Here is a 21,090-nt window from a genome sequence, read left to right as displayed (position 1 = left end):
GTGGGGAAGGATTAGGCGGGAGAGGCCCCTGGGTTGGGCAGGGGGTGTGTTCTAAAGAGTCTGGTGGGCGAAGCTACAGTCACAGGGCTTCCATTCCACTTCTGGACGACATGCTGGAGAAGGCAAGGCTTGTGTAAGCCCCTCCGGCCACCCTTTCTGACTCCACCTGCTCCCATCATGCTGGCCAGCCTGCTTCTCCACTGTCACACTCATAACCTCGGGGAGCCCTTCTGTGGGCACAAGCGTCGCCTCTGCTGGGAGGCCTGTCTGGATCCGGCGCCTTCCACCTGGACCCAACCCCGGCCACCCGCCCAGGTCAGTGCTGCACTGCCGGACGGGGCACGGCAGGGGCTCACTAATAATTAGCGGGGGTGGGCTGAGTCATCGGCGGGGCCGGGTGATACCACCAAGGCTTGTGAGAGGCGGGGCTTGGTCCTGGCAGGAAGCACACGGGCAACTGAGGACGCACAAGTAAAGGGGTAGCGGCTGCAGAGAAATTGGGGCGAGGGGCCCCTGGACCCTGGACAGAGAGCACTCGCTAGGTGGAGAGGGCTACTGGATGGGAGCTGTGGCCTTTGGTGGCAGTCACAGCCAGCCGGCAGCACCCGGACAGGTAGGGAGGCGGCGGGGGTGGGGTGGTGAGGATGACCACCCTGACCCAGGCTGCCCCTCTCCCTGACTTCCTCCAGGCCTCCCGATGACCGGACTCGACGGGCAAACACCAATGGTGTGGAGGCCACTGATGCCACCCGCAGAGGTCAGCACCCCGCACCGGCTCGGAGAAAGCAGAAGGAATACAGAAAGTAGGTGCAGAGAGATGGAGGGGCGGGGGAGTCCTCTTACCGTGGAAGTGCTCAGCCGTCTTGCGCCGCAGGGCCGGCAGGCTCACCTCTGAGTCGGCCCACTCCAGCACCAGCCTCCGGCCGTAGAGGTGGGTGCTGTGACACAGGGCGTTGAAGGCTCTCTGGAGAGAGACACAGAGCGTGAGCAGAGACCTCCTCGCAGCCTGGCCCCCTGCCCCGCATAGCTGAAGGCCAGCCTTGGCCCCGGGACACCCGCTCCCTGGCAGGGGTGTGAGGAGGCACTGCGCGCTCCTCTTCCACTAGGGGTTACGTGACCAGGGCAGAGCTACAACTGGTGGGGTGGTCACAACAGCCACCGTCCCCGCCTGTGATTGGTGCGTGGGCCAGGTGGCCAGCTCCCCGCCAGGGTCACAGCCCGTCTGGGGACGGCGAGCCTGTGAGTCGGCTGGCCTTCCTCCGGGGCAGCGCCTCTTGAGGAAGCCGAGCCGGTCTGGCCCCTCGATGACAAGCACACGGGCCCCGTGCTTACACCGGGTGGCAGATACGTCCTCTGCCGGCCCTGGGGGTTCCGTCCCCCGGCTCTCTGCTGCCCTCTGCAGAACCACGCTCAGGGCTGCCAGCATCCACCCGGCTCTTCCCGCCTCCTGCTTTCCACCCTTCCTGACCCTCCCCTGCACGCTGCCTACTTTGCTCTTTTTGATTTTTGTTTTGTAACAGCTTTACTGAGATATAACTCATCACCCATCTACAATGCAACGGCTTTTAGGCTATTCACAGTCATGTGACCGTCCCCACACCTGTTTCAGAACAGTGATGGACAAGGACATTTAGAGCTCGTTGAACATCATCACCCCAAGAGGAACTGTGGACCCACCGGTAGCCACTCCCCACCCCCCAGGAGCCCCAGCAAACACTAGTCCACTTTCCAGGTCTGCAGATTTGCTTGTTCTTCATATAAATGGAACTGTACGGCACCAGCAGGTTCTGTCTTCAGTATCACCGGGTCTAGAGCTAAACGGCTCTGTGCTGGGGCCCTTCCCAAAATATCCCTGACGTACACAGAGCTGGTGGTGCTTGGTGGCCAGGAGCTTGGGCTCTGAGGCCACTCTGCCTGGGCAGGGCGGGTCCTGTACTTCCTAGCCTCAGGGTCTTGGGCTAGTTAAAGAAACCTCCCCGGCCTCAGTTTCCTCATCTATAAAATAGGTGTTTTAACAGCACCCTCCTCTAGGGTTCTAGAGTAGTGTTAACACTCAAAGTGCTCAGAACAGCCTGGGGGCACACAGCAAGCGCTCAATAGATACTAGTTCTCTTGGAGGTGGTGTTGCTGCCACAGATAGCTCTGATTTTTCTTTTTTTCTCTCGGTAGAGGGGCCTTGGGTTAGCACTGAGTTTGAAGACGGCAGGTCCCTGGGCACTGTGAGCACCGGGGAGCAGCAGCAGCTGGCAGCAATGTCTTGCTTTTTGCTTCTGGGTAGCAGTCAGCGCCATCTGCTACGAGAAGAGACGCTGTGGGGGCATGTCCCTCTGGCTTCTCTGATGCTGCGAGGAGGCAGTGCGTACCCAGCAGTGGTCTGGACCGGAACCAAGCCCTTTCTAACCTCATCTGTACTGTGATGGTTACGGGTTGGATTGGGTCCCTGTCGCAAAGAAGATACATGGAAATCCTAACCCTCTCCACGCCCCATCAGGTTGTGACTTAATTCGCAGAGGGTCTTTGCAGCTGCAGTTAAATTAAGACAAGGACCTGGTGGAGCAGGGCGGGCCCCTGATCCAGGGTGACTGGCATTCTTACAAGAGATGGCCATGAGAAGACACGGACAGGGTAAATGCCCGTGAGGACCGAGGTTGGAGTGATGTCCACAAGCCAAGGAATGCTGGCTGACACCAGAAGCTAGGAGAGGCCGTGGAACAGAGATTTCCTGAGAAGAAACCAACACTTCCGCACCCTGATCTTGGATTTCTGGCCTCGACACTAAGGGCTTCCCAGGTGGCGCTGGTGATCAAGAACCCTCCTGCCAATGTAGGAGACATAAAAGATGCGGGTTCGATCTTTGAGTCGGGAAAATCCCTGGAAGAGGGCATGGCAATCCACTCCAGCATTTTTGCCTGGGGAATCCCATGGAGAAAGAAGCCTGGCGGGCTATACAGTCCATGGGGTTGCAAAGACTCGGACATGACTGAAGCGACTTAGCAAGCACCCACCAAGAGAAGACAACACTGCTCTTTTAAGCCATGGCAGCCTAGGAAGACAAGTGTGACCCTGGGTAAGCCAACTGCCCCACTATGAGCCTCAGTTACCTTACCTGTAAAATGGGGTTACGTGTGTGACTTACACAGTATGAGCCCCGAGGCTGGCACAGGGTAGGTATTTGATAGACAGCTGCATCTGAAAAGTACTTGGGCGGGACACGTTATCTCTTAAAAATTAAATGTGGGTGGGGCCAAATTAAAGAAATGTCTTTGTTCTTCTCTGTGCTTTTCTGAGCGGGGCCAGGTGCGGGAAACTTTCTCTCTTTTTTTTAAAACGTTAATTTAAAAACTCTTTCTGACTGCCAGCCGAGCCTCTGCATTTTTTTCCCACACAGATATAAAAATGCATCTGGACTCCGAGCCGAAATGGCCCATTCAGAGCTTTAAAACACACGCGTTCTCAGCTGGCAAGGCAGAGAAACAGCCTGACTGGGGGAGTTGGGGTTTTAAGAGGGGGGAGAGAAATTGGTTGCAAGTCTGGCATGGTGGGTACTTCTGGTGCCAGGGTCCCTGAGGACCGGTGGTCCCGGGGACACGGTTGGGTGGGGGTGGCCGAACGGCGGCCTCTGGGAGGGGTTAAGTCAGGGTCCGAAGAAGTGATAATGGAGCCTGGAAGGAGGGTCCAGGCGTGATGCTCCTACCCCAGCCTCTCTCTAGCTCCAGTCGTCGCATCTGTGTTTCTTTCTTACCCGCTCTCCATTCCAGTGCCACACAAAGCCTGGAGCAGTCTCTGTTCACTGTGGCGGTGATAAAGTCATTAAGTTGTGTCTGACTCTTTGCGACCCCATGGACCGACCACCAGGCTCACCCCAGTAGCCCACCAGGCTCCTCTGTCCATGGGATTCCCCAGACAAGAATATTGGAGTGGGTTCCCATTTTCTCCTCCAGGGGATCTTCCCAACCCAGGGATTGAACCTGTGTCTCCTGCATTACAGGCAGATTCTTTACGGCTGAGCCACCAGGGAAGCCCTGTTCATTGTGGGAATTACTAAAAATTCTGTCTCCCAGCCTCCTGTCACCCCTTTCAAATTTTCATCCCCTTCTCTCTGGAAGGGCTTTTCACTCTAAGACATGAGGGTGCATGGCAGTTAAGGTTGGGGGCTTGGATCTGGGCTGTGTCTGTGTGTTAGTTGCTCAGTCGTGTCTGACTCCGGTGACCACATGAACTGTAGCCCCCCAGGCTCCTCTGTCCATGGGATTCTCCAGGCAAGACTACTGGAGTGGGTAGCCATTCCCTTCTCCAGTGGATCTTCCTGGATCAGGGATCGAACACGAGTCTACTGCACTGCAGGCAGATTCTTTACAGTCTAAGCCTACTTATGGTTCAAATCCGTGCTTCATCGCTTGTAAGTTGTGTGATCTTGGGCAAGCTGCTTAACCTCTCTGCACTTCAGATTCCCCATGTGTAAATCTAGAGGTAGCAAAGAAGAATGGTTGCGCAGATTCAATGAACTATTAAGTCTAACACCACATTGCCCGGCACACGGTAATTCTCACTAAAGGCTGGCTGTTGATATTATTATGACGTGTGCCCCTGACTTCCCATTGCCACACTGAAGAGCAGGAACAATAGTAAGTAGGCTACAAAAGCTCTTTTGTATTTGAGGTTAGAGCACAATATGTGAATCTCTAAAAATAGCAGAACTACCCTTCCTGGTTCTAATCCCCTCAGGTGAGTAGGAAATCAGGTTGTGTTTCCAGCCCCATTGCCTTGCTGGTTGGAATGTGGTGGCCTCAAACTGTCCCGGGCAGGAAGGACAGTGATTCCTGGCTAAAACTGGCCTTGTATAATCCCGAGTAATCTGGGCTTCCTTAAAAGAGCCCGGGGACTTCCCTGGTGGTCCAGTGGTTAAGATTCCACCTTCCACTGTAGGGGGTGCAGGTTCGATCCCTGGTCAGGGGGCTAAGATCCCACATGCCTTGGGGCCAAAAAAACCCCAAACAAACATAAAACAGAAACAATATTGTTAACAAATTCAGTAAGGACTTAAAAAAAGAAATGGTTAAGACTTCCCTGGTGGTCCACTGGTTAAGAATCTGCCTGCTAATTCAAGGCACATGGGTTCGATCCCTGGCCCCGGGACATCCCACGCCGCAGAGCAACTAAGCCCATGCACCACAACTGCTGAGCCTGTGCTCTAGAGCTGGGAGCCGAAACTCCTGAGCCCGCGAGCTTAGAGCCCATGTTCCACAGAAAAGCCGCTGCAATGAGAAACTCATGCATGACGAAGAGTAGCCCCCACTTGCCACAACTAGAGAAAGCCTGCACACAGCAGGAAGACCCAGTGCAGCCAGGAATAATTAATGAATTTTAAAAGAATGATCTGCTTAAAAAAAAAAAAGAGCCCAGAGGAGCCTGTTATATATTTGAGACAGGGGAATGGTGAAGGGGAGACCCAGCCCCAGACCCTCTGGACTGCTGTCTGATAGCAGCTTCCTCCCAATCCAAGCCACCTTCTCCCCAGAGAAAAGCCTCCCAGACCTCAGCTCCAGGCACGGTGTGCCCATGGGGCCTCAGTCATGGCAGGCTGTCCAGAGCTCTGTGCAGGGCTGGGTGTGCCAACGGAGGAGGAAGTGGCAAGTTAGCTGTTCCCAGCTCCCTGCTTCTCGCCAAATCCTGCTTCTGGTGCCTGTGTTCCTCCCCTGCCATCCAAGGGGCTGCAAACCCAGGATTATAGATCTCCTGGGCTCTAGAGAACTCTAAGCACATGACCTCAGCCTACTCATGAGGAGACAGGTCATGCTCCCATTTCAAGGAGAGGAAAACTGAGGCCAAAGTTTGTAGGCACGTCAAGGTCCTTCTTGGGCTTCCCTGGTAGCTCAGCTGGTAAAGAATCTGCCTGCAATGCAGGAGACCCTGGTTTGAATCCTGGGTCGGGAAATTCCCTTGGAGAAGGAATAGGCTACCCACTCCAGTATTCCTAGGCTTCCCTGGTGGCTCAGACTATAAAGGGAGACCTGGGTATGATCCCTGGGTCAGGAAGATCCCCCGAAGGAGGGCACAGCAACCCACTCCAGTATTCTTGCCTGGAGATTCCCCATGGACAGAGGATCCTGGTGGGCTACAGTCCATGGGACTGCAGAGTCGAATACGACTGAGCGACTAAGCACAGCACAGCACAAGGTCCTTCTTACTTATCCTTTCCGCCTCTATGGGTTCCATCTCTGAGCCTTCACAACATTCTCCTCAGCCTTGGAGGGCTCCCCTTGTCAGAGCCGACTTGCTGGTGGCCCCCTGCTCCCCTCCTACAGACTCCAGCACCCCCCATGCTGTGCCCTGCGCCCCCAGCTGTCTTCCAGCATCTGCTTGTGTGCCAGGCTCCCCAGCTTGACCTGGACCTCCAAGGGAGGTCTCTATCCTTGCTATCCGCAGCACACTGCTCGGGGCAACACATGATCAGTGGATACAGCCTTGGAGTCTTCTCCACCGAGGGTCTTGAAAACATCTCCAGACCGGGAGGGACGCTGAGATTGGTCCTGGCTGGAGACGGAGGGCTGCCTGGGACTTAGGGGTCCTGCCCTGGCTCCCCCAGCCCCTGGATTCAGTCCGTGCAGGTGGCAGGAAAATGAGTACCTCTGGCCCATCAAGCCCGAGGTTCCGCCTTTGGTTAGGCCAAGACCTCACACACACACACACACACACACACACTCCTGGGTGTGGCACCGAGATGGACAGAAGACCCCGCCTTTGGTTAGGCCAAGACCTCACACACACACACACACACACACACACTTCTGGGTGTGGCACCGAGATGGACAAAAGACCCCGCTCCCAACATGCGTGACTTCGGGACCTCGGGATGGGAAGTCCCCTGGGCCACTAGGACTTGGCTGAACACCTGATCGGTCCCCCGGCAGGGTAAATGCTGAAGCCTGAAGATGCAGAACAGAACTCTAAGGATGCAGTGGTTTGGCAAAGAGGAGGCGGCAACGGATGACAAGACACCCCCCTAATTGGGCCACTTCGGGGCCATTCCTGCCACGATCCCATGTGCCCGTGCTGGTTATTTCTGCTCTTCCTCTGCAACCCCTTCTCCGGGGTGACTCTCCTGTAGGGAATAACCAGGGCTCATGGGCCCTGGGTTCAATTTAGGACAAGCATATGGGAGGCTGGAGGGAGGGATCAGAGAGGTTGGGGGACTTTCTCCCTTGCTCCCTCTGCCGAGGACGACAGCTCCTGCTGGTGGCTCCCCCTTGACAGCTCAAGCCCTCACCTGTCCCTTCAAGGTCCCTTAGCCTGAGGTGGCAGCAGCTCCCACTGTCACTGGCCCTGGGAGGGGGTGGATTGCATGGTCCCTGGTGAGCCCCTGAGCCCTTCTTACCCTTCCATGAATCTCTCTTCCCTTGAACCATCTGGGGCTGGGTTCTGTTTGCTGATGCAGATGGCCGCCTGAAGTCCCCTCTGCCTTGACCCGGGCAGATGGACGGCCCGCTTCAGACAGCAGGTCTCAGGCCTGGGTCCGGAGCTGTCCCCATCACCCGGCTCTCTGCCCCGGCCATCCCAGAAGCACGCCTCTCTCACCTCCTCTGACCTAAGCCACCAACTGCAGGCCCTGAGAGCCCTGGCCTCCAGCGCCGGCTGGAAGGTCTTTCTTTGGCTTTCCCTGGAGACAGGCCTCTGCCTCCTGGCGACAGCCCATTCGATGCCCTTGGCAGGACTCCCGTCTCAGGGACCCAGGCCAGGCCTCCTGTCCTGAGAAGACAGGGCATCTCTCGGCCCTCTGCTGTCTCCTGCCGAGAGGGAGGGCAGCATCTCTCAGCACATGCCAGATCCACCTGAACACGGATGCCGCCAACCTGTCCCAAACCATCTGTGTCCCCGCTGCCTGGAGGAATCATGGCCTGTGCCAGCCAAGAACGACCACGTGAGCTCGGAGTGCTGGCCCTGCTGGGAGCTCGGCTCCTTCTCGGCCGAGGGCGTCGGACACCAGGGGCTGGCGGCTCCAGAGAGGGGGGGCCACCACCCTGGGACGTTTGGTATTGTCTTTTGGACCGTGCGCCTGAGGGACACATCACTTCTGTCCCTGGCCCAACACTCCCGGACTCCTGTACGCGTGCTCTTGGCAAATCTTCCAGCTGCTTCTGGCCTCCACGGGGGAGGAGCTACCCCCCTGAATAAGTGGGGTTCTTTGCACAACACTGGTGACTCCAACTGGGGGCCCCCCACTTAGCACCTAGGGCCATTCTGAGGTCTGATATCGTGGAGCTGAGGGCAGTTTTCTAAGGAACGCTCAGGGACCCATTTTCTAGGCTGTTGTGTCCAAATCTTTCAGATGACTAGATGTCTCTACCTTGTATCCATCCATCCACACAGCTCAACTCTACTCAACATCACTGGAGGACCTACTAAGAGCCCAAATGAAGGGACAGAACCAGGGAACAGGAAGGTGACACATGACCTCTGACCTCAGAGACGGAGAAAAGAGCCACTAGAGAAAGAGGCCCCCCCAGGGAGCCGAGGGCCCAGAGTGACCAGGCAGTGGGGCGGTGGGGTCTGGCGATGGCCTTGGGCTTCACAGCAGCACGGAAAGCTTGGTCCTGGTGCTTTCTTGCCTTTGATCTGACGAGAAACTTCTCGGTGTTCACTTTCTCGATTACAAAGTGGTGGAGTTTCAGGCTTCCTGAGGCTGAGAATACATGACTAGGCATTTAATCCAGTGCCCAGCACACACTCAGGGCCTGTGCTTGCTGGGACCGGTGATTCTGCCCTTGGTGGTGTAGTTTTATCGTTACTTTTTTGGGCCATACCACAACGGCTTGTAGGACCTTAGTTCCCCGACCAGGGACTGAACCCTGGGCCCTCGGCAGCAAAAGCCTAAAGTCCTAAGCACAGAATTGCTAGGGAATTCCTGGTAATCTGATTTTAAGATGATGATAACTTTGTGCCACTGGGAGGGAGAAAGGCCGGTCAGCTCAGCTGGGCTGGTTACCTTTCCTTGGGAACTGGTCTAGACCGCTGAGTAAATCTGAGACAAGGACATCTGAACCCAGGCCCTTCTCAGAGCGGTGGAGCCCCATGGCCTCCACTCTGACCCCACGGGGGTGGGGCAGCTGCAGGACATACAGAGGGACAGAAGGACACGGGCACGCTTTGGGCCACTCATGCCCGGTGGTGATGGATGAACATCTGCTCGTTGCAGGAGGGTGGCTTGTCCTGATCCCGGGTTCTCAGCCCATAAATGCGCTGGCTGAGTCCAAATCCTTGCTCTCAAATGCAAGGCTCAGGATTCAAAGGTGCTTTCTTTTAGCCCCGGGCCCCGATGATAGGAACTAGGCAAAACTCGCAATTAAAGTACAAACATGAGGACTTCCCTGTTGGTCCAGAGGTTAAGAGTCCACCTGCCAATGCAGGAGACACGGGTTCGATTCCTGGTCCAGGAAGATCCCAGATGCTGTGGGGCAATCAAGCCTGAATGCCATGACTACTGAAGCCCACGCGTCTAGAGCCCATGCTCCACAACGAGACGCGAGAAGCCACAGCTATGAGAAGCTCTCGAACCACAACTGGAGAGAAGCCCCTATTCGACACAACTAGAGAAAAGCCCACACAGCGGTGAAGACTCCGTGCAATCAACACTGAAAATAAATAAATAAGAACCCCACGAGCATGAATGCACACACTTAACACACACGCTTCAGTGGACCAGTGGGGACAGCACCCTAATTCCCGGATTTGCATCCAGTTAAGGCAACAGAGACAACTGACCCCAGTCTCCAAAGTGCAGCGAAACCACCTCCCAGGGGCCCAGAGCACACCACTGCCTCTCCTTCTCTGCTGCCCTCTGCCAAAGCCTATGGCAATCGCTTGGCACGCATCCTTCCACTTAACCTTCACAGCTGCCTGGCGGTAGTACTACTATTCCTGGTTGTGGGGACGAGTAACCTGGGGTGCGGGGAGGTAAAACCCCTTGTGCACATTCACACAGATGGAGGAGGCAGCTCTGATTTCACGGCCACGCTGCTAACCACTGTGCCGCCCTGCCTTTCTAGAACATGGGCTGCCCGGGGGAGCACACAGCCTGGATTTCTCATTCCCATGGGGCCATGTCCCCTTCAGTCCCTGGCTGCACTCCTTCGGGGCCATGGAGCAGGCTGTACTCTCTGCTGTCCTTGCACTTGGATAAGCAAATGTGTGCAGACCGCATACCATCACTAGCCTGATGGCGATAGCTGTTGATGGCGCCTGCACCATGGCCAGGCACCCAGCACGGAGGCGGCTGTCTCCGCCTTGAGAAGCTCTGTCTGGTTCGCTCACCATCACCTCTTCCCACCACCAGTCTCGTTTTGGTGGAATTTGCAAGGCGAAGTCCATAGGTGCGGAGAGGCCCGGTGGGACTCCCACTACGAGATGCTCAGTATCACCCCAACTGCGGTGGGCCTGAGGCCGTGTGCCCACATCACCCCTCCCTGCCCCCCCACCACCTCCGCAGGCAGCGAGCAAAAAGTGAGAAGTGGGAAAGGAGACGTCAACTGGCGCGACCCCCCAATTAAAGCTGCGGCTGTTTACCAGTGAGAAGAACGCTGCCTGCCAACCCGCCCGCCATCCCATCTCCCTACTGCCGGCTCCCCCCAAGTGTTTATTTAAGCCAACACATTGCTCTGCTAATTGGATAACATTCCATGTGAAAATAGACCTTTTAAAACAACAGCAGCAGCGGCAAATAAAAACAGCTGCAACTGCAAAAGTACAAAGGCTCGGTGGGCTCGGAGAAGGGAGAAATTAAAGGCGCATGCATGGGGAGGAAAAGAAAAAGAAAAAAAAACAATGTTCTGGTTGCTGAACCTCAAGTCTGCTCTTCTTCCTCAGTGACCGACCGGCAGTCCAGGTAAAGACGGAGAAGGTGGCGGCTTCTACATGGAATCCCAATGGCTATCGGTGGCCTCTTGGCCAATGGGCGGGGACACAGCTGGTCTGGAATCCCAGGTCACCCGTGCAGGTAGAAAGCTGCTTGGGAGGGCTGGATGGAGACTGGGGCTGTGGAGGCTGCTAAAGGGATGCCTGCTACTTCTCTGGGGCCCCTGGAGGAGTTGATTCCATCCTGGGCCTGTTCCCAAGAGACATTTTAAGGCCCAGCCTTTTGGCCTTCCTCCAAAATGTCTAATTGGTGAGTCCTTTTCTTTGGGGAGGGGTTGGGGCTGGCTGGGGGTGTGGGGCAGAGGGGCTGGGCACACCGTCTGGTTGCAGCCAACACTCGCTTTAAGTGAATATGTGAATGAAGGAAGGAAGTGCTAACACATGGGTTTTGGAATCAGATGGACATGTGGGGTTTCTCAGCTCTGGCCAAGTGGCCCCATCCCTTTGAACCTTAGTTTTTCCATCTGTCAAATGGCTTCCTTAAGCCTATGCATGCGAACGCCCAGATGGGCTTTTAGAAGTGGATGTGCTTTTTAAATTGGTGCCAAGGGGCTCCCCTTCCAGAAACATCATCAGGGCCCAGAGAACTGTGTGAGCCCGAGACACGACAAACACCCCTACACGTAAGGGCAGACCCAGGCCATGGGAGAAGACCACTGAATTTGGGACTTCCCGTCTGCTCTCACCAACCTTTATCCCTGCTTCTTTCTAGCACGTGCGGGAAGGTTCTTTGAGACAGGCAGGCTCATTGCACCTGGAGGCTCAGATAATAAGCAGCCCTTTCAAAGGGACTGACATTTATGCCTGGGGTATCAGGGGCTGGTAAAACGCCCTAGGTTTAGGAGAACCTGCCAGTTCCGGGAGCCTGTGATAGGGGCTGACGGCCAGGCCAGGTCCCACCCCCAGTTTAGCATGTCAGCAAGAGCCAGGTCCCAGCTTCCCACGGTCCTGTACGCACAAAGGTTAGCCAGTGCTCGGAGAAACCAGGGAACGAGTTAATGCAAATCTCTCTTGCATTCCGGGGTTGCCGCAGGTTGGGAGGAGACAATGCGTGTGCCGAGTACGTGTTACACACAAAGCCTGCCCGGCCGTCGCTGGAGCCTCTGACTATTGTCCTCAGTTGCCTGGTTACCCTGAGCTCTCCGTGGAGCCTTGTGCTAGCATTCTCTTTCCTGTTTGGGGGTCTGTGCTTGACCCTGGGAGTGGGGGGCAGACAGATGATGGAGTTCCCCAGGATATGCTGGGTTGGAACACGGGGTCATGGAGCAAGGTCAGAAGACTGAGAATCCCTGGGTGTGGGGATGACGCAGATGGCCGGTGCTCAGGGCCCAAAGAAAGACCTGGGTGCTGTGGGGATACCTCCGGGGACTGACCGGGAGCCTAACTCTCTCCTCTGCCAGCTGGTGAAATGGACCAGCTGGTGCCAGGGAGGAGCCCTGTGCCCGGAGTCACACACTTGGGTTCACAGACCTCATCTCCTCACTGTTCTCCAGACCCAAGGTGCTGCAATCGGCCTTTATTTCCTCCCTGCCTCCGCCCGTCGTAGGAGTCCCCCTTCCCTTTTTTTCCTCCTCTTTGCCTTTTCTCCTGTCTGAGGACTTCTTGGGGTCCCCGTGGGAGGCTTACATCTCCAGGTTCAGTCACTGCTGACTCCAAGACAGTGCCTGACCACTCATCTTCACGTGGGGGAAAAAAACGGGGATGAAATGAAGCCCTTGGTGAGGGAGCCGAGTGGTCAGGGTTCAGTAAAGACCTGGAAAGGGTTTCTAAAGCAGATCTTCAAAGGGAGAACCTCTGGGGGTCAGGAGGGTGCTTGCCCTGAGAAATGGGGGATGGGGAGAGGTCCTGGAGGCCCCTCTGCCAGCCCTGGGATTCCCATGAGTGCTATCTTTGGAGAAGGGAAAAAAAGGATCTCTGGGGTTTTCTAACTCAGTGTCTCCTTCCAGCATTGCTTTCCCTCTTCAAACTCACGCCCACCCTTGAGCTAACCAGGTATTTACAATATTCAGAATCCTATTCACCAACATGCAGCACGCATGGCGCTATGGGTCAGTGGAGAGCGCTAAATGTTCCACTCGGGAGACAATAAAGTTCTTCAGGCAGACGGGGAGAAGGAGAGGGAGAAGGCACGGCGGCTTCTCCGGGAAGCAAAAAGAGCAAAGGGATCTTTGCAGGAGAGGCGCGCTCCTGGCGGGTTCAGACTTTACGGGAGACCAGCTCACTCCTCGGCAGCACAAAGGGCCGGAGAGAGACGGGGACATCGGGGCCAGGACAGCTCAGGAGCCCGGCTGCCGCCTGTGTGAGGTGAGGGGCAATGAGAGCCAGTCCCGGAGGGGTGTGGGGTTGCGTCCTTGCTGTCCTCAGCTGCCCTTTCTCCTCCTGGAGCCCAGGATGGAAGGGAGAGAAGGGGCGGGGGCGGGGGTGGGTGGGGGAGGAGGAGCCATCTCCAAGAATCGGCAGAGGGCTGTGCTGGGCTTGGCAGAGAACATTTGCAGCCTGGCCTCCGGTACGGGGAGCTGGCACTGCCCTGCCCACCTGTGGACCCTTGCCCTCCTGCCCCATTCTAATGATCCCAGGGAACAAAGAGATACTGACTGTGTCCTGGGGACGGGGACACGTGGAATTTCAAGGCTGGGAGCTCACGTCTGGTCCCACCCTTTGGGTCCTGAGAGCCACGTTAATTCTGCTGTCAGGCTCTGGGGAGAGGCCTCGGCTCCCAGCTGGAGGAGCGCTGACAACTCTTCTCTTTGCTCCTTCTGTGCCTTCCTCTCCAATCACCACCACCACCCTCACCATACTCCTGCTCATTGCAGCTAACATGCAGAGCTCACAGAGGCCAGATCCCACTCTGAGACTATCACTTCATCCAAACCTCATGATAACAGGATGAGGAAAATCCCGTTCTTGTTTTATATGGGGGGTAACTGAGGCATGTAGGACCCCCCTCAAGGTCACACCGCAGCTAAGTGCTAGGATCCCGGCTGTAGAGTCTGTGCCCTGACAGCCAGCCCTGGCTGTGCTGTGTCATGCTAAGTAGCTTTAGCTGTGTCCGACTCTTTGCGACCGCATGGACTGTAGCTCACCGGATCCTCTGTCTATGGAATTCTCCAGGCAAGGATACTGGAGTGGGTTACCATGCCCTCCTCCAGGGCATCTTCCTGATCCAAGAATTGAACCTGTATCTCTTACATCTCCTACATTGGCAAGTAGATTCTTTACCACTGAGCAACCTGGGAAACCCAACTGTATCTGAATAAAAGATGTGATTTAGGGAGCAGGAGCAAAGCCCCTTCATTTTTCCTCTGGTCACAGTCTCCCTGACATAGAGCAGATGACGGTGGTTCTATACAAACACGGAAGCTGAGGGCTCAACGGATGCAGTACAGAAAGCACTACTTTGCAGGCCTCTCCTCTCCTGTCTGCGGATGGAGGGCTGGTGGCCCCGAAGGGACCTGGGCTGGCGTGAATGAGCACCGTGTGCCAGGACCCGTGTCACCATCTGCCTTCACTCCGTGACCGTGGGACCTGTCACTGCCCCGTTTTTTACAGACAAGAAGACTGAGGAACAGGGCAGAGCTGGGAAAGCAGAGCGGCCAGCCGTTAGAAGCCGTGCTCTAGACATGCTGTTCCCGGCTTCCCGGCCAGCCAGCGTGGGGACCCCGACAGGTGCACCCCTTACTGGTGAGTGTCAAGGCCATGCATGGGCTGGCTGCAAGCAGGGGGTGCGGTCTCTCTTGCCACGAGGATGAGAGGCAAGGGAAGGGCTGCCAGGCAAGAAGAAAGAGGAGCAGATGTCTGGACAAACATGGCCACGTGTCAACAAAGCAGGCACTTGAGTTCAAGACGCTGAGAGACAAAGGTGGCTGGCTGGCAGGCTTGCCGGGGTCCCAGGGTGCCCTCTCTGCCTGTGCGTGTTTCCCAGGGCCCACAAAGGCCGCAGCTGTGTCCCTGAGCTGCCACCTCCAGCCCCACCCACCCCTGCAGCAGGCCAATGGGTGTGCTCCCAACCAACACCCTGCTTCTCCGAAGACACCTCGTCACAGGCAGGGCGCGTGCCAGCCCTCAGTGTGAGCTGCTCCCCCGCTGCACTGAGCCCTCAAGGGATGACAGGCCAGGGTGGGGGCGGGTGGGCTGTGGCACGGGCTCACAGAAGGAGCCCACGGAGACGGCGCCACAGCCCAGCGACCACAGACACAGCTGAATGAACCCTGGGTCACATAGCCTCTGCCCCTCTCTGCTGTTGGGGAGAGAGCATGAGGACTCAGGACCCCCGTGCGCCAAGCCCCAAACCCAGAGAGGCCGCCTTGCTTCGAAAAGAAAAGCTCTCTCCAAGTAGCTCTGCACCCGTGCTTATACACAGCAGCACCTGCCTGGCCTGACCTGAAGCGAGCACAAAACAGAAGCCCCCGGCACCAGTGGGAAGAAGTAGGGATAGAGGTGACCCCAGGGGTTCCCACTGGGCTGTCTGGTGGCCTCCTCACTGAGCACCACCCACCGGCTCCCCTCCACACTCTCCACACTGTCTCCCACGCTTGCTGTCTGACCTGCAGTAGCCGGCACCCTGAACTGCCCCTTCCTCCAACACAAAACCCAGGGTCTTCTCTTCCAAGGACATCATACAAATTAGCAGGGTTGCAGGGAGAGAAGAGGAAACCCACATCAGCGGGGGGCGGGTAGGGGCACCCACATCTGTTAAGGTGCCTTGTTGCTTCTTTGGCAAAATGGCCCAGAAAGGAGAGGCTGGGTGGGAGGAACCCTGGTCTCACCTTTGCATCCTGCTTGGTGAGGAAGTCGACAAAGCCGAAGCCTCTGTGCGTGCCCGTCCCGGTCAGCTTCTTCGGCAAGCGGACGGTCTTCAGCTCCCCGAAGGTGCTGGAACAAAAACATGCGAGTTTCAGAACTGCCTGCACTGGAGCCGGGTAGGGGGCAGATATGAGGGTGGGCCAGGACTGATCCCCACTTGCTGATCCTTGCCAGTCAGAAGACTGGGGTGCTTACAGATTGCACACGTGTGCACAGACAGGTGTGCACACACTCGTGTCAGTGCCGGCTCCCCACTGGCCAGCATGTGCCCTAGTGGGGGTGCGTGGGTGGCCTCCTCCCTTCAGGCCTTGGTCATCACGCCGGGCAGCAAGGGGACAACCCCGCTGATGGAGACTTTTCCCTTCCTTTCTAATGGGTGGACACACTCATCCTCCCTTTGCTCCTGGGGAGTTGGAGGGCAGGGGTAAATATTCAGCGAGTGGGGGGCGGGGATCCAGACTCCTGCACACCTGACTGGCCAGGGCCAGGGCCTGCTCATGTGTGCGCGCCAGGGGCCCCCGGACTTGGGGTCAGCACGGTCTCTTGACCTGAAATCGGCCCCACGGCTGCACTGTGTAAGCAGGATGAGTCCCTGATCCCAGACATGGGACCTGAAGTGCTTCTTCAGTGCTTGGCGCTTGAATGACGCACAGCCACGCCCTCTGAACTCCACTTCTCCCACCGGCCTCTGGGTTTTGATATGTGCTAAGTGAAGTCAGGCCAAGCTCTGGGGGAGAAAATGGCTCACCCTCCCCCCACCCCCTCCCAACAGGGATCAGACAGGTAAACATGGTCCCTGGCCATCCCCCCAGCCCCTCCCCTCCTTTCTACCCCCTGCCCCTCAAGGATAAGCCTTTGAGAAATTCCGGGACAAAAGGATGGGGCCTCCCTTGCTTTTACCCCATCCCACTGCCCCCGCCCCCACCCCCACCCCATCCTCAGATCCATTTATCAAATGTATACACGCGATTGCTGCCAATAAATATTTAATGTGTGTGGCATCTGAAGAGAGGTATTATTTTATTTGAAAATCTACACACACTTGCGGGTGCGGGGGCATACGCGCCTACCTACGACGGTCTAGGATGCCTCAGGGCCAGAGACCGATTGGGCGAAAAAAACACAGTAAAGGCCGTAAGCTCTTGTGAAATGATCTAAGCTAAATCCAAGGAGTTAACCCGCGGCCCTGCCAGCATGACCAGGCATCGGCCGGCCCAATTTCTGGAGGCAGGATGGTGTGTAAATGCGGCATTATGAGGCCTCAAAATGAATCTGCACGTCTCCCTGGCGCGCACCCGGCCGCTTCGCTCCCCCTCCTGGCCTCGCTCTGAGCAGGGGGTGGGGGGTTGCTGCTGGTGAGGAGGCCGGCCTGCCAGGGAGGGGAGGGGCTGGGGGGCACCTTGTCAGTCTTCCCAGCACCACCCCCCCCAGCTGGGGCTCATGGCCGACTTGGAAGGGCCTGGAGGCTGGGCAGGGGGGGATGAGCAGGAAGGTGAGGTGGAAGAGCGCCCAGTGGAGCCCAGTCCACAAACCCTGCTTTACTCTGCCACCTAAAGGCCGACACGCCCCACGACAGATACACCGCCTCTTTCTCCAGCGAAGCCCCAGCGCCTCCTCCAGGGCTGGCCTTGGACACGGAAGGCAGGGGATACACACACTTCCTGGTAGACCCCTTCGGGTAGATGTAAGCGGCCCTTTGGCCCCAAGTTCTTCAGAAAGCCACTGGGGCTGCAGGGGCAGGAGCATCGGATGGATCCAAACCTGGTCTGAGAAGGCTCTCAGGCACAGGGGGCCTTGGCAAGCACCTGTACGTGTCCAGGCCATGCTGGGCACTGGACAGACACAACCTATGGGTGTGTTGGTCTCTCCACTCGCCCTCCACTCCTGCCTCAGCTTCCAGGCTCTTTTAGGCTTTGACTTAAGGCAGCAGCCTTGGCTGATCTGCTTGGGGTTCAAGGGCCCACTGCGCTTCAGGGTGCTGCCATACGGACACCCAAGTAAGTCTCTGCCTCCCCCTGGGGCTGGAACCCAGCTCTGCGAGAGTGGAAACCACATCTATCTTGCTCACCACTGGATCTGTGGCAAGGCGCCCCGGGCCTGGCTCAGAGTGGATGTGTGAAGGTAGTTTTGGAATGAAGAAACAGTACCCCTAGTGGAAGGGGGACACGACCACTGGGACATCACAGCCACACTTGGAGGGTGGAGGAACCAGGCCACTGGGTACACACACCAACAGCACAAACATTCATTATCATTGGTCTCACCATGCCCATTTTACAGATGAGGAAACTGAGGTTCAGGGAGGCAAGTGCTTCTTGCAAGTAGGCAGCAGGGCTGGAGAGAGAGCCAGAGAGTGTCTGACGTGAACCCGGAGCTCTCTCCACTGCCCAGTGTTTCACCCCCTTCAGTTATCTGGAGGGGACCACTTTCAGGAGCGGGGACTTTCTTTCTGTCCCTGGGGCATGGCCCCATCTGGCGTGAAGCAGGAAGGCCGAGTGTAGGGGGCAGCAAGGATTGCCCCGTGTAGGCTCTGAGGGGTCCAAGTGACCTGCCTGAGATGGCAGTAAGGACGGCTGACTGAGTTCCAGTTCCTTCCACCTCCATACTAAGTGCAAACCCCCTGCCTCTGCCCGCAGGGGCTCCAACCTCCTGAGCCTGGCTCCTTTCAGGGGAGCTCACGCGCGCGCACGTGTGTGTGTGTGTGTGTGTGTGTGTGTGTGTGTGCGCACGCGCGCGTGAGACAGACAGAGGGAGAGACTGGTGAGGTTAATTCCTCCCTCTCCGCAGAGCATTGCAAGCTGTGGACGCCCTATGCATGGTAAGCAGCTGAGGGTCCGGAGAAAGGCGAGGAAAATAATTAAAAGGTGGAGAATAAAGCTGATGGGGAGAAGCTGAAGGAGCCATGCTCACGTGGCCTGGAGAAGTGGGATATGAGAGCTCGGCGGGGAAAGCCTGGATGGAAGGGCAGCCTCAGTCCATAAGGGATGAGGGCAGGGACCAGGGAGCTAGGGTCCTGTCCCAGGGAGACGGTGGGCCAAGGGGGAGGTCACAGCCCATCTGGGCTGTGCAGATGTCCAGACAGACATCTGCAAGGCCAAGGAAATGCTGTGTCCCAGGACCCGAGGAGCTTAAAAAACAAAACCAAAACTATTCTTTGGGGGCTGGGGGCTTCCAAGGTGGTTCAGATGGTAAAGAATGTGCCTGCAATTCGGGAGACATGGGTTTGATCCCTGGGCCATCAAGATCCCCTGGAGGAGGAGGAAATGGCCCTCCACTCTAGTACTCTTGCCCGGAGAATCCCATGGACAGAGGAGCCTGGTGGTCTACAGTCTATGGGGTCGTAAAAGACTCAGACCTGACTGAGAGACTGAACAACAGCACCCTTTGGGGGACTGGGAAGGGGTGATGGTGGGCCCGCCTGTTCCTTCCTTCTGAGAATGTGATGAGAGAGAGGGCAGGCTTCTGAAACGGCTGAAAGATTAGGGTTAGATCTTAGAACCGCTACCTGTGAAGCCCCAGAATGAACGGCTGTAGCGTCAAGACACTGTCATTGTGGCTGTCACCCCAGCGATCGACGACAGAGTCGTCGTGCCTGTGACGTGCTAGGGCTTTTAAACATACCGTTTCTAGGTACAACAACTGTGGGTTAAGAGTCGCTGCCTCCTGTTTTTACAGATGAGAAAACTTAAAGCGCCAAAGAGGCCAAGTGGCCCCCCTAAGCCCCACGGTCCGGGACGTGAAACCCAAGCCAGCTTTTGCTCCTGGTGGAGAAAGGATGCTGGGGACGTGGATGGCTTTGGTTGAAACTACTGTGTGGGAGAAAATAAAGCTGACACTAATGATCTCAGAGAGATATTGAAAGAGAATTAAAATAGAAAAAGAAAAAAGGTTGGTGTGGTGGGCCGGGGTGGGGGGGGTGGGGGCAGTGGAGAAAATCAATGAAGTACCTTTAGCTCCTTGGAGATAAGCGATATATAAATACCAAACATTATTAAGGTTCTTATCTGGCAGCAAAGCCCATGGAGCCATGTTTAAGAGCGGCTTTTGCAGGAAGTTGTGTGTGTCTCCTGGGAGCAGAGGCTTGGGTGAGGCTGGGCAGGGCCACCAGGGAACCAGAGAGGGAGAAGATGACAGGGCACCCAGGAACCCCACCCTCCCACCCGCTCCTACCCAAGCCCAGACTCTACCGCTTGGGAAGGAGACACGGATGCTCCCCACTGTGTAGATAATAGAAACCACAAAATAGCAATTACTGTATCAGAAGCTGTGAATAAAGAGGACATACCGGGCTTTTAAACATGGCCCGCCTTCCCTCCCCCACCACGCTCACACTTCAGTAACAAACTCACACCTCACTTTTCCAATTATTTCATTCACCTCGGGTTCACCCATCACTCCCCCACGCCGCAGCCCCACCCCCATCTCCGCCACGCCAGGGAGCGCGTGACTGGTAGGGGATTCGTGGGCTTTCGACAACGAGTTTGTTGTCATGTTTCTCATCTCTTTCGAGGTGCGGTGGGGGTAGGGATGGGGGTAGGGGGTAGGGGAGTGGGGAGGGGACGCTGAGGTGTAGAGCGAGGCAAGCCAATTATGCCTGGGCCTCATAAACAAGTCCAGGCATGCAAATTTGTTTGCACACAAGGTCTGAATGTAGACACAACGTGTGCATGTGCACGCGTGTGCGTGTGTGTAGGGATCCCCTCCCTTGAGACTCTGTGACCAGACCTGCTGCAGTCCTGGATGGCAACTTTGCTCGGGGGGTGGGGTGGGGGGGTATTTTTAGCTCTGCTACTGAAAAGGATGAAGCAGCCTCTCTCTCCTCCACTGAAGTGATGGGATAGGTTGGGGAGGGGAAGGAAGTGACGGGGAGACAGAGAGAGAGAGAGCCCTCCAGAGATGCCGACCCTGATGATTCTGTAGCTACTCTGATGCCTGGGTTTGGAGGCTTCATGCACAGGCCAACCTTCCAGCCTGCACGCTGACACCAAGTGGAGGTCAGGCACACCCTAGGGAGCCTCGGCCCTTCTGCTCCCAGGACACAAGTCCTTATTGCTCTCCTATTTGGATCCACTGGAGGAACCAGGGTCTCAGTAGAAGTGCTGAGTCACGTGGGGGAAGTCTGACATCTCTCCACCGGTGCTCAAGGCATTACTGAGGTGGGGGAGGGGGTGGTGGGCGCAGGGAAATCAGCTGCCACCCAAGGGATCCAGAATTGGAACAACACTGTGGTCTGAACAAGAATGAGATGAAGGGCTGGTTTTGTGATAAGAATAAACTGCAGGCTTCTTTCTGTTTCTTCTAGAGCCAAGAAAAAAGGGCTAAAGCTCTTGGCATTAGAAGCCTTTCCAGTATACCACTGGCACCAGCAATGTTCTAACA

General features: G+C 56.5%; 1 protein-coding gene and 1 long non-coding RNA gene across 5 annotated transcripts in view; one reads left to right on the top strand and one right to left on the bottom strand.

Moving 5' to 3' along the window:
- Positions 1-21,090, bottom strand: part of RBM19 (RNA binding motif protein 19) — a 120,832-nt gene that overhangs the window by 19,678 nt on the left and 80,064 nt on the right. For all 4 annotated transcript variants that reach the window (XM_086345989.1, XM_086345991.1, XM_086345988.1 and 1 more), the window contains 2 exons: positions 15,675-15,780; positions 844-964 (listed from right to left, as the gene is read on the bottom strand). In XM_086345989.1, the coding sequence (XP_086202115.1) occupies positions 844-964; positions 15,675-15,780 (227 nt within the window). The remainder of the gene's footprint in view (positions 1-843; positions 965-15,674; positions 15,781-21,090) is intronic.
- Positions 10,752-13,211, top strand: LOC147355528 (uncharacterized). The gene is made up of 2 exons (XR_015144008.1): positions 10,752-10,879; positions 13,083-13,211. It is a non-coding gene; the product is annotated as an uncharacterized LOC147355528 (long non-coding RNA).

The sequence above is a fragment of the Bos grunniens genome, chromosome 17, assembly GCF_055505025.1.
Source record: "Bos grunniens cultivar Pamir isolate PY7600 chromosome 17, Bosgru_T2T1.0, whole genome shotgun sequence".
NCBI classification, from domain to species: Eukaryota; Metazoa; Chordata; class Mammalia; order Artiodactyla; family Bovidae; genus Bos; species Bos grunniens.
This window is presented reverse-complemented; position numbering and strand designations above follow the sequence as displayed.